The sequence below is a fragment of the Phocoena phocoena genome, chromosome 13 (genome assembly GCF_963924675.1).
Source record: "Phocoena phocoena chromosome 13, mPhoPho1.1, whole genome shotgun sequence".
NCBI lineage: Eukaryota > Metazoa > Chordata > Mammalia > Artiodactyla > Phocoenidae > Phocoena > Phocoena phocoena.
In genome coordinates this window covers 79,099,690-79,113,031 of record NC_089231.1, presented here as the reverse complement: position 1 = coordinate 79,113,031, position 13,342 = coordinate 79,099,690, and the positions used below count along the sequence as shown (strand labels likewise).

Sequence of the window (13,342 nt, the reverse complement as noted above, 5' to 3'; positions counted from 1 at the left end):
CCCATTGCGGAGCACAGGCTCCAGACGCGCAGGCTCAGAGGCCATGGCCCACGGGCCCAGCCACTCCACGGCATGTGGGATCCTCCTGGACCGGGGCATGAACCCGCGTCCCCTGCATTGGCAGGTGGACGCTCAACCACTGCGCCACAAGGGAAGTCCTAAAAGTTCTCTTTCTTGCCAGAGAGTTGTGAGGATTAAACTAATAAGTGTTTTGAAATATTCACAAAAGTTACAAGCAGGGGTGATTCTGTAATAGTAGCATATATACATTCTGATGCTGGCACTGAAATTCAGACAAAGTCCAAGCCAGACGTTGACCTGTTTATAAAATGCTTATGGAAAGGGGCAAAGAAGTTAGACACTTGCCTAGACTTTCTGAAATAATTTTCTCCCTTGAGAATGGCTTTTATTTCTCTTGGTTGCTTATCAGAGAATGTCAAAAGAAAAATCCCTGCACCTTGGAATGTCTTTAATCAATCCTTAGACCTTTCATTTCTTAAAACCTATTCCCTTCTCCCCACCCCATTCAAGACTTGAAATAAAATGATTTTCCAGAAACGGATGACAAGGGCTACGATTAATAACCCCCAGAGCACCTTGGTGCCACACCTTCCCTATTTAAAATGAAAAATTACCCTCTTGCCTCAGACTTTATTAAAAAAAGGATCCAAAGAGAGAGGGGAAGAGTTGATGTAATATAGCCCGTCTGCGAAACACTTCTGAAGCGTCGGCAGAGAGAAGTTGAATCCCTGTCAGTTGAGCGGCTGTCAATTTGGTTAATGAAATGAGGCTTTTTGCTTCTGCATCCCCAAACTTCTGATTTTTTAATGGAAGGGTAAAGGAGAAGAGAATTTGATGGAGAAGGGAATTTGGAGAGTAAAGCTTTTCTTCCACTCTTTTTATCTCTCAGACTTTGAAACTTTAGGACAGCGATCCTTGGGACCAACTCAGTGCTTCCTTGAATCTCATGGAGTTCTGTGTGTGTGTGTGTGTGTGTGTGTGTGTGTGTGTGTGTGTGTGTGTGTATTTGGAAGAACTGTAGGCTGTGGGGGGCAATGGGTCCCAGCTCAACTTCAGATGCCGTGTGATAAAGGGGAAGCATGAAGGTGAAGGTTACTACCAACTATGGGACTTTATAGAACTCATTTATAAAACAGATCAATAATATCTACCTTACAGGGCAGGTAAGACAAGCACTGAATCCCCTAACTGGGCCTGGCAGGGCCCTCCAAATGCTAACTTCCTATCATAACTCCACAGTCTGTATTCAGTAAATGTTGCTGACTCCTGGCTGAAGGCTCTGTTAGTCTCCTTGATCTGCTGTAACAAAACCACCACAAACTAGGTGGCTTGAAACAGCAGAAATGTATTCTCTCCCAGTTCTGGGGGGCTTGAAGTCTAAAATCAAGGTGTTAGTGGAGAAGAATCAAGGAGAAGGCTGTAGGGGAGAATCTGTCCCATGCCTCTCTCCCAGCTTCCGGTGGCTGCTGGCGATCCTTGGCTTGTAGCTGTGTCACTGCGATCTCTGCCTCTGTCCTCACATGGCCTCCTCCTCTGTGTGTCCTTTCCTCTTCTTAAGGACACCAGTCGTTGGGTTTAGGGTGCACCGTAATCCACTGTTCCCTCATCTTAACTTGATTACATCTGCAGAGACCCTATCTGCAAATAAGATCACATTTACTGGCACTGGGGGTTAGGGCTTCAACATAGCTTTGGTGGGGATACAATTCAACCACAATAAGGATGCAGTGGCTTTTTTTTGCCGTATGCGGGCCTCTCACTGTTGTGGCCTCTCCCGTTGCAGAGCACAGGCTCCGGATGCACAGGCTCAGCGGCCATGGCTCATGGGCCCAGCCTCTCTGCGGTATGTGGGATCTTCCCGGACCGGGGCACGAACCCGTGTCCCCTGCATCGGCAGGCGGATCCCCAACCACTGCGCCACCAGGGAAGCCCGGACTCAGTGGCTTTTGATATCACGGGTTTGCTTCCAGTAGGGGATGGCAGCTGGCCAGATCAAGGACACAGGCCCTGAAGGCCCGGCACTATATATCCATATCTACCTCATTTAGTCCTCACCGGCGTCACGTAACATAGGTGGTTTTACTCCCATTTTCACTAATATTTATGCAGCATTGGGCTGTGTGCCAGAGATAGTGCTAAATGTCCTGCTTGTATGGTCTTATTTAATCCTCAGAATAATCCTAGGGGAAAGCTCTAATGTGATCTGCGTTTTACAGATGAAGAAACTGAGTCACAGGAAAGGTTGGGGCAAGTTCATTTCTAAACATCATGTTGCAAAGTCCAGGGTGTTCTGTGCATATAAAAACTTCCACTTCCTTGCTTGATGTTTACTTAGAATTTATTCTTGTTCTTTCTGTTCAGAAAGCAAGTCTTCCAAATGTGGAGGTGTCCCTTCTTCTGAGGGAGTCAGTCAGTGGGTGATGTGTTCATTACCTCTCCTCCCTGACCTGTAATTCAGGGCCATGGGCTCTCTGCTCTGGAGATTCAGGGATCAAATGGGAGAGGAGACAAAAGGTGAACATGATTAAATCATGGCATGTCTTTCTTTTTTTTTCTAATTTATTTATTTATTTTTGGCTGTGTTGGGTCTTCGTTGCTGCGTGCAGGCTTTCTCTAGTTGCGGCCAGCGAGGGCTACTCTTCGTTGTGGTGCGTGGGCTTCTCATTGCGGTGGCTTCTCTTGTTGCGGAGCACAGGCTCTAGGCACACGGACTTCAGTAGTTGTGGCTCACGGGCTCAGTAGTTGTAGCTTGCGGGCTCTAGAGCACAGGCTCAGTAGTTGTGGCTCACGGGCTGTAGAGTGCAGGCTCAGTAGTTGTGGCACATGGGCTTAGTTGCTCTGCGGCATGTGGGATCTTCCTGGACCAGAGCTCAAACCCGTGTCCCCTGCACTGGCAGGTGGATTCTTAACCACTGTACCACCAGGGGATGCCCCTGGCATGTCTTTCTTAAAAAAAAAAAAAAAAATTCTAAGAGGAGTCTGACACTCTTGGACAGACTTGGGAGGTTTTAGAATCTCCCGACCACTTCTCTCAGCCTAGAAAAATAAATCCTTCTTGAGCAGTTCTCCCAGGATTTCCTGGGAGCAAAAGAGGAGAAGGTAAAATTCTACTGCGTCCTGGGTATCGCTACCCAGATGTCCTGCAGGAACCTCAGATTTGGCTGGTGTGACCCTGAACTTGCCCCCCCGCCCTGCCCTGTGCTCCATCTCCTGCTGTGTTTTCCATTGCTGTGAGGCATGCCCCCAGCCACCATGTGACCCAGGGGTGGGGGGAACTGGGACGTCAGCCTTGGCTTAGTGTCATGCTCAAGGGCGCAGACCACCAGCCCAGCTGTCCTTCTCTCCAACTGTATCGCCTTGAACGAGTCATTTAAACTCTCTGTGCCTCAGTTTCCACGTCTATAAAATAGAGTGACTTTTGTCTGCTCTGTAGGATGGCTGTGCGGCTATTAACTTGATACAAGTAAAGGACTTGGAACAGCAGCATCAGGAGCACCGTAAGGCTCAGCACATGGCAGCTACTCGATTCTCCTCCTCTCATACTAGTCACCCCACTCGTCTCCGTCTCTGCTGCCACAGCTCCACTCCTGGTCCCCGTCATCTCCCACGCAGGTGCCTTCAGCAGCCTCAGGCTGGGCTCCTGCGGCTGCCGTGGACCTGTACGATCCTTGCCCATTTCACCCCCGTGCCCCTCGCGCTCGCGCAGTTGGGGGGCTGGCTTCAGACACGTCTTTCCACAGCACTCATCTGGTCATGCCTGCTATGCACAGTGGGTCCTATTGAGCGAGAATGGATGCTCACACAGCCCTGCACCAGGGCCTCTGGGACAGCTTTAATCACAAGGGGACAGAGAGAGTAGTCAGTGCGTGCATTCTGGGCCAGCACCCTGCGTCCTGCAGGAGCCCGTGGCAAATGGACTCCATTCCTTGGGCTCTGGTATGTAAGCCACAGGATCAGGGATGCGCCAGCATGTCCACTGGTATGAGCAGGGGCTGGGGTGTAACAGTGATGTGATGGAAAGAACCTTGGCCTCCAGCCCTAACCCACTTCTCAGCATTTACCCACTGGGAGAGCCAGCCCTTCCCTTGGCATAAGCAGGGGTTTGGGGCCCAAGCCTTGTGGATATAACAGTATGGCCAAGCAGGAACTTGGCCTCCATGCTATCATCATTTATGGTTGTGGGAGTGCCAGCCCCTCCTTGGGCATGACTGTGGGGCTGGGGTCCAGGCCTGGAGCTTACAGCTGCATGATGGTAGACCAGAGCTTCCCCCTTGCTTATTACTGGGTTTGGTGGCCTTGAGCCCTGGGCTGTGTCAGGTTTCCAGGAGCTCTGCAGGAGGCCACTGCAGGGGATCAGTCACCATCCCCTTCCACTTAGCAGAGCAAATCCCTGGACGGTCCACCTTTGCCCTTCTTTCCAGCCTCAGCCTGGATTTCTTCCTCCTTCGGAATATCTCCAGCCACACTGAACTGCTTGCAGTCCAGACTCACCACGTTCTGCCGTCTCCTGGCCCTTGGCCCTGCTGTTCCCTCTGTCCTCATCCTTCCTCCTACACCCTCCACTCTGCCCCTTTCCTAGGATGTTCTCCTTCATCCTCAAGATCTGGGCTTAGGTGTCTGCTCCTCCGGGATGCCTTTCCCCATCCCTCCCCAGAAAGGTGGCTTCCTCCCCTCTGCTCTCACTCACCTGCACTTTCTCTAACATTGGATTCCCGGTTCCATATTGTGAGTACTTACATTTATTTAAGCAAGGTGAAACTCACAGAACATACAATTAACCATTTAAGAGTGAACGATTCCACAGCATTTAGTGCGTTCCCAGCGTTGTGCAACCATCACCTCTATCAAGTTCCAGAACACTTTTATCACCCGAAAAGGAACTCTGTACTCATTAAGCAGTTGCCCCCCATTCCTCCCCCACCCCAGCCCCTGGCACCCACTAGTCTGATTTCTGTCTTTATGGATTTGCCTATTCTGGACATTTCGTATAAATGGAATCATACACTATGTGACGTTTCATGTTCGGCTGATTCCACTTGACATCGTGCTTTTAAGGTTCATCCACGTTGTAGCCTGTACCAGTAGTTCATTCTCTTTGATGGTGGAATCGCGTCCCGTGGTATGGACGTACCACCTTTACTTTATCCATTTGTCAGTCGATGGGCATTTGGATTGTTTCTACCTTTTGGCTGTTGTGACTAGCATTGCTGTGAACATTCACATACAGACATTTGAGTGCTGCTTTCAATTCCTTTGGGTCTATACCTGGGAGTGCAATTGCAGTGAGTGCTTATTTCATCGTTGATCTTCCCACTGGCCTGTGAGCATCTCGAGGACGGGGGAGACCGACGCCCGACGCCAGGCGCTGGTATAGCGAGTGCCTGGGGAGCAGGCTAGGTGAGTCCCAGGCATCCACGACAGACGTCTCACTCATCCTCAAGCACCCGCCCATTTGTCTGCATCACCATGTGGTCCAGGCTCTGTGCTGACAGCTCGACTCATTGTGTCTCATTAACTCACTGCTTGCTTCACTCTGGTATTTGCTCAAATGCCCACTGTCACGTCTGCATCCTTTTCTGATTGAAGTAGCCCCAATACTCCTTTTTGGTGCCCACGTCCAGCTTTCTTTTCCTCCCTAGCATTTATTATCACTGACATATTACAGCCATTATATTATATGTGACATCTTATAAGTAATATAATGTTACTTTCTTTGTTCATCCCCTTTTCTTCTCTGTTTCCTTACCAAGAACATGAGCTCTGTGAGGACAGGAACTTTCGTCTCTTTTGTTCATTGCTGTATCCCGGTGCCTAGAACAGTGCCTGGTATACGAGAAGAGTTCAAATATTTGTGAAATATACTTGGGTGAATGAATGAATGAATATGTTTAATCCTCACTGCACCCTCCAAGGGAGCCATGATTGTTCATTCTCATTTTACAAACCCCCAGAGTCTCAGAGAGGTCAAGTAACTGGCCCAAGATCACAGAGCTGATCAGCAGTGGAACCAGAGTTCTAAGCTGGATCTCTCTGAGTTGCAGTCCCATATTCTTTTCACTTCACTCAAGGGAGCATGAGCTCTAGCGATAATGCCCACAGTACTTCCCTGTGGCCTTGGAGTGTGGTATATGATTAAGATAACTTAAAAAAATAGATTTACTTTCTTACACATGTTTTACTTAGGCTCATTTGGCAATGTGTTTGTATTTCCTGAGCAAATACATCAATCCAGAGCTTGCTGGGTGAATCAAGCTGATCTGGGCTTGATTCTCTGTCTGTCTCTTCCCAGCTCTCAGAGCTATTCAGCCTCTCTGAACATCACCTTCCGAGAGGTACACAGGGAGGTGATGTCACCTGGTGCCGTGTTCAGCTCTCAGCACAGGTGCATACACTTTAAACGGGAGGTAGCAACGCATCACCATGGCGTTGAGAATTGCAGTACAATCAGCGAACATCTATGGAGGGCCTGCTGTGTGCCAGGTGCTGGGCCCAGCACACTGCTTGTGTTATTGCATTTGATCCTCATAATATTCCCCCGGAGCAGGTCTACTATTTTCCTGTTTCACTGCTAATAAAGCTAAGACTCAGAGAAGTTTGATGAGTGTCCAAGGTCACACAGCCGGGAAGTAGGAGAGCCAGAATTAGGGCCAAGTCATCTGACTCCAGAGCTGGCTCTCTTAGTCCCTGGGCTAATGTGTATGTGTAAATATTTGAGAATCGACACGCCATAGTGATGGTGATTTTGGTAGAATGTTCTGGCAAAGTCTGGGAGGAAGGAAAAGGGAGACTCTTGCCAGAAGTAGCCTTGCTCCAGCTCCTGCTTCCATTGTGCGGATTATGACGGTCCAGGGTCTTCGGTGAATGCAGGTCCCACTGTCCCAGAGGCCCTGTGCCCTCGTTGTTGAGTTGGCCAAGATCCTGGGTTTGAATCCCAGAGACCAGCTCCCATCTCTGCTGTAACCTTGGAAACATCTTCATCTCTGCACATACATTTCCTCATCTACAAAGTAGAGATCAAAATGGCCCTTTGCACACAGATTTATGAAAATTAAGTAAGATGTGGAACAGTCTCAATATAACAAATGAAGAAAACAGATGACCAACCATTAAATAAGATCTTATAGTGTTTCTTAAAAAAAAAAAAAAAGAAAGCACAGCAAACCAGCTGGCAGGCTCCACAGCCGAGCATTAATAGGCAGGATGGCTCGGCTGTAGAACAACATTGCCTTTTTCCTTATCCGAATTTCCTAATTTTTCTATAATGAATATGTAACAACAAAATGAGTTGTTTTTAATTAAAAAAGGGGCAGTGAGTCAGTGTTCATGAAAGCACTTTGTAAACTGTCAAATGCTCTATAAATTAGCTCTTGTCATGGTCCTTATAGTAATTATTATTGTTATTGCCAGTCGGCCACGAGTTGGAATTTATTTCAGCTTGGCCTCTGATGGGAGGGCCCACTCGATCGCCTTCTGCCAGGTCCTGCCACGTGGTCTTCTCTCTCTCTCTCTCTCTCTTTTAAAAAATAAATAAATTTATTTATTTATTTTTGGCTGCGTTGGGTCTTTGTTGCTGCGTGCGGGCTTTCTCTAGTTGCGGCAAGCGGGGGTTACTCTTCTTTGTGGTGCGCGGGCTTCTCATTGCGGTGGCTTCTCTTGTTGTGGAGCACGGGCTCTAGAGCGGAGGCTCAGTAGTTGTGGCTCGCGGTCTCAGCAGTTGTGACTCGCGGGCTCTAGCGCACAGGCTCAGTAGGTGTGGCACATGGGCTTCGTTGCTCTGCGGCATGTGGGATCTTCCAGGACCAGGGCTCGAACCCGTGTCCCCTGCATTGGCAGGTGGATTCTTAACCACTGTGCCACCAGGGAAGCCCCGTGGTCCTCTCTTGATACCTGCTGACTTGTCTCCATCTGTGCTGCCACCACCCAAGTGGAAGCCAGCATCCTCTCTCAGTGGGAGCCCTGTGATAGCCTTTAACTGGGTTCTCCTTGTCCAAGCAGCAGCCTCTATCTATCTATCATCTATTATCTATTTGTCTATCTATCCTCTATTACCTCTCTCTCTCTCTCTCTCTCTCTCTTCCCGTTTTGTTGAGAAATAATTGACATACAGCACTGTGTATGTTTAAGGTGTCCAGCATAACAGTTTGACTTACATACATGATGAAGTGATGACCACAGTAGGTTTAGTGAACCTCCATCATCTCATACAGATAGAAAAGAAAAAGAACTAGTTTTTTCCTTGTGATGAGAACTCTTAGGATCTACTCTCCTAACCACTTCCCTGTGTAACAAATGGCAGTATTAATTATATTAATCACGTGGTACAGCACATCCCTAGTACTTATTTCTGTTATAATTGGAAGTTTGCACCTCTCGTCAGCCTTCATCCAGTTCTCCTCCTCCGCACCCCTATCTCTGGTAATGACAAATCTGATCTCTTTTTCTATAAGTTTGTTTGTCTTTTGAAGTATAATTGACCTACAACACTCTGTTACTTCCTGGTATACAGCATAGTGATTTGAAATTTCTGTATATTACAAAACGATCACCACGGTAAGTCTAGTTACAGCGTGGGGAATATAGTCAATAATAACGTGATATCTTTGTAGGGTGATAGATGCTAACTAGAGAAATGAACTTTAGATCAAAACCCTCGATGGCTTCCTGTTGAACTTGGTATAAAATCCACATGGGCCTGGAGGTTTGCCCTCACCTGTCCCTTCAGCCTCCTGAGCCAGTTTTCCCATTGTCACCATATATTGCCTTCGAGAAGACACTGGAAAAGGGACCCAGGAAAGTGCCTGCCCTGACTTAGATGGTTTTGGAGCCTGAACGTTTGGTCTCAGTATTTGACCCTTACGCTTTTACATCTCTTAGTGTAGAGGATGTAGGACTGCACGTTGTAGCCTGAGAGTCTGTATGTGTAGACCAAATACGTATTTGCACTCTTAATACAGCAAATGAGTGAAAAATGTTAGTGAACTATAGGATTTAGTTTTATTTTCTGACTTAGCTTATATCAGGGCTGAAAAAAACCTCAAGTTGCATTCAGGCAGTAGGATTTTTTTTTAGTGCTCCATTTTTTCTAATAAACTGTTGTAAGACAAGAAAATCTCCTTTCTACCTCTATGCTTTTGTCCCTACCAGCCTCCTCGCCTCTCCCCACACCTGCCATGCTCTTTCCTTGGACATTTGAGCTGTGGGCTCCCCAACCCTGGACAGTGGAGGGCAAGGCTGTTGAATGGGGATTATGGTGAGACGGTCAACTAAAGGGTTTCATTCTTTTTGGAGGGGCCAAGTGGGTGTGGTTGAATTTATGTAAATATGCGTACAGCATATCGTGCATAATTTATGTAAATGTGCACACAGCCATACCGTGCATAATTTATGTAAATATGCGTACAGAGCACGCTGTAAGCAGCACACGCGCGGTGCACGGTGTATACGGTGTAACGCTCATCTACGGTAATGTGCCTACAGTGTAATTCACCCACTTTCTCATGGCTCATCTGTCGTCTCTGCTCCTTTGTCCCAACTCAGGAGGCAACCTTTCCAAACAAGACTGGACCATCCAGTGGCCCACCACGGAGACGGGGAAGGAGAACAACCCCGTGTGCCCCCCGGAGCCGACCCCGTGGATCCGCACCCACCTCTCCCAGAGCCCCAGGGTCCAGTCCAAGTGCGTCCAGCACTACTGTCACGCCAGCCCCAGCCCGGGGCCCCCCGTGTACACCCACGTGGACAGGCTCACGGTGGACGCCTACCCGGGCCTGTGCCCGCCCCTGCCACTGGAGTCGGGCCACCGGTCCCTGCCTCCGTCGCCCCGGCAGCGGCACACGGTCCGCACCCCGCCGCGCACCCCCAACATCGTCACCACCGTGACCCCGCCCGGCACGCCACCCATGAGGAGGAAGAACAAGCTGAAGCCCCCGGGGACCCCGCCGCCCTCCTCCCGAAAGCTGATCCACCTGATCCCGGGTTTCACGGCCCTGCATCGGAGCAAGTCCCACGAGTTCCAGCTGGGTCACCGCGTAGACGAGGCCCACACGCCCAAGTGAGTGCATTTGGTGGGTTCCCGGGGGCAGCTGAGCCTCCCAGTCAGGGAAGCTTCGAATCAACTTGTATTTCCCTCCTCCAGTTGAATGAAAGGTGGTTTTTCCCTAATGGCTGGTCCGGAATTTCCCAGAAATGACCCCTTTTAATACTATTAATGCTGTAAAGTAGGGGTCGGAAAACTATAGCCCAGGAGCCAAATCCGAATTTATTGCAACGCATCCAGATTCGTTCCGCTCTGTTTTGTCTGTGGGTGCTTTCCTGCTACGATGGCCGAGTTGAGGGTGGCCCGAAAAGCCGCAGTCTTTACCGTCTGGCCCTTTACAGGAAAACTTGCCAGTCCCTGCAGAGTCTATCCGCGTGCTGCCCCTAGAAATAGGACGCCAGCTGCACACGCGACCTTACGGTTTCTAGGAGCTGCCTTAAAAGAGTCAAAAGAAACGAGTGATATTAACTTTCATGATCTGTCATTTAACCCAATATCGTAAAACGTGATCATTTCACAGTAGAATCAGTGTAAAGTGTTATTACGGAACTACTTTGCATTCTTTTCTCCACACTGAGTCTTTGAAATCTGGAGGGTATCTCACACCAGCAGCTCAGCTCAGTTCGTACTGGCCACCTTCCAAGTGTGGACTGGCTGCCTGTGTCACGTGGCTGCGGTGCTGGATGGCGCTGCCCTGACCGACCCTGTGCCTGGGACTTGCTCTGTGTTTATACCTGAGATACATGCCCAGGTCTGCTGGGGGTGGGAGGGGGCTCAGGGAGCGGATGAGGGGACTGTCAGAGCAAAGGTCGTCCCACAGAAGCTGCAGGTGGGGCCACAGGCACCCAGGGGAGAAAAATCCTGAAAGTTGACATGGGTCGTACCTGGCTCTGACTTGCGGGGGTGGGGGGTGCGTAGGTGGGACTTGCTGCCAGCAGAGGGCGACACGGTGTCTGTGGCTGTATGCTGGCTAATGAGAGAAATGGGGCAGCTCCCTCCAGGGCCCCTCAGAGGCTGACTGTGACCTGGGTCCCTTGCAGGTTTTTGAGGTCTCAGTATATTAAAAATGGAAGAAATGCTAAACAGGGTCACAGAAGTGAGTAGCACGTTTTAAATATTTACCTTTAATAAAATTGCATCTGAGGCATAGAAGGTAAAATGATTATGGATAATCCTATGAGGAGATGCGGGGAAGAGTCTAAATTTGGGAACTGTCGTGTGTGAAAGGTGTGGACCCCGGTTCTGGGAGCTCTGAGGTGGGGCAACCACTGGGGAACGGTTCACTGCATTTCCATTTCAACGATTTAGCCGGTGTTTCGTGAGCTCTCACTACCATTTGTGGGTGAATCTAAGACGTTGATCGTAAGATACATCCTGTGTGCATCTTAGAATTGATGAAATGTGGTGTGTTCTAGACTCTGGGCTAGTCGGCGGGGTACGATGGAAAGGAAAAAGACATAGCCCTTGGCCTCGTGAAGACTGACACTAATCCAGTAACCACACATAGGTGTTATAATCTTTTTTTTTTTTTTTTGCGGTACGCGCGCCTCTCACTGTTGTGGCCTCTCCCGTTGCGGAGCACAGGCTCCAGCACACAGGCCCAGCGGCCATGGCTCACGGGCCCAGCCGCTCCGCGGCATGTGGGATCTTCCCGGACCGGGGCACGAACCCGCGTCCTCTGCATCGGCAGGCGGACTCTCAACCACTGTGCCACCAGGGAAGCCCCAGGTGTTATAATCTTATGTCCAGTATTTACGAACAGTGTTACAGGCTATCAGGAGAAAGTGCAGGATGCTGTCAGAGCTTGTGGAGCTGATCGAGTTTGCACTGGCAGGGAGCTGAGTGGGGGGACTGGGGAGGGTTTGGTCGGCGTGGCTTCCAGAAGAACTGTTTGGACTGAAGGTTAATTAGGGATTAAGATGGTGGAAGGGGTGGGAGCTGTTTCAGGAAGGGAGCATGACCCATTGGAGGAACTGATGGAAGGCCTCTGTGGCTAAGGGAGCAGGCAGACGATGCAAGAAGAGACTCCTGGGTTAGGCAGGTGGCAGCCCTGTTCACAACAGCTAGAAGGTGAAACAACCCGAGTGTCCATCAGCAGATGAAGGGATGAACACAGTGTGGTCCATCCGTACAATGAAATATTACTCAGCCATAAAAAGGAATGAAATTCTGACGCCTGCTACAACATGGATGAACCTTGAAAACGTTATGCTAAGTGAACTAAGCCAGACACGAAAGGACAACTACGGTATGATTGAACTGATGTGCGGTGCCTAGAATAGGCAAATTCACAGAGAGAGAAAGTAGAATAGAGGTTGCCAGGGGCTGGAGGAGGGGAATGAGGAGTTCGTGTTTACTGGGTAAAGTTTCAGTTTGGGAAGTGGAAAAGTTCTGGAGATGGATGGTGGCCATGGTGGGACAGCAATGTGAATGTACTTAATGCCACTGAATTGTACCCTTAAAAATGTTTAAAATGGTAATTTTATGTTATATATATTTTACAACAATGATGAAAAAAGAGACAGGAAAGCCAGGCATGGGCACACTTTTTCTGTAAAGGGCCAGATAGTAAATGTTTTAGGCTTTGCAGGTCAGGTGGTCTGTGGCATCTCTGCCATCGTAGCAAAAGAAGCCACAGACAATAGCTGAATAAGCGGCCATGGTGATGTTCCAATAAAACTTTATTTAAAAACAGGTGCCTGGCTGCATTTGGCCCACTGGCTGTAGTATGCCCTGGCAGAAGCCTTGCTGTAGGCGATGATTCTCCCTTCTAAGGCCTTAAAGTGATTTAAGTGGAAGACACGATCAGATCTGATTTTATGAAGGTTACTCAAGCTTCTGTGTGAAATCTGTATTGGAAACATACCACTTCACCAGACATATTTGGGACATCAGAGACTTAACAGAGGGTTGATGCTTTTCTGATTGGAGTTGGGCTTGATTTTTATGGGTTTTTTATATAAATTTATTTATATTTTACTTACTTATTTTGGCTGCGTTGGGTCTTCGTTGCTGCGCACAGGCTTTATCTAGTTGCAGTGAGCAGGGGCTACTCTTCGTTGTGGTGCGTGGGCTTCTCATTGCGGTGGCTTCTCTAGCTGTGGAGCACGGGCTGTAGGCACTCAGGCTTCAGTAGTTCTGGCGCGTGGGCTCAGTAGCTGTGGCTGGTGGGCTCTAGAGCACAGGCTTAGTAGTTGTGGTACACGGGCTTAGTTGCTGCACGACATGTGGGATCTTCCTGGACCAGAGCTTGAACCCATGTCCCCTGCATTAGCAGGTGGATTC

At 49.0% G+C, this 13,342-nt stretch overlaps 1 protein-coding gene across 1 annotated transcript in view; it reads left to right on the top strand.

The window, feature by feature from the left end:
- KSR2 (kinase suppressor of ras 2) overlaps positions 1 to 13,342 on the top strand; it is a 398,943-nt gene that overhangs the window by 141,557 nt on the left and 244,044 nt on the right. The window contains exon 4 of the mRNA XM_065889764.1: positions 9,559 to 10,072. Within this exon, the coding sequence (XP_065745836.1) occupies positions 9,559 to 10,072 (514 nt within the window). The remainder of the gene's footprint in view (positions 1 to 9,558; positions 10,073 to 13,342) is intronic.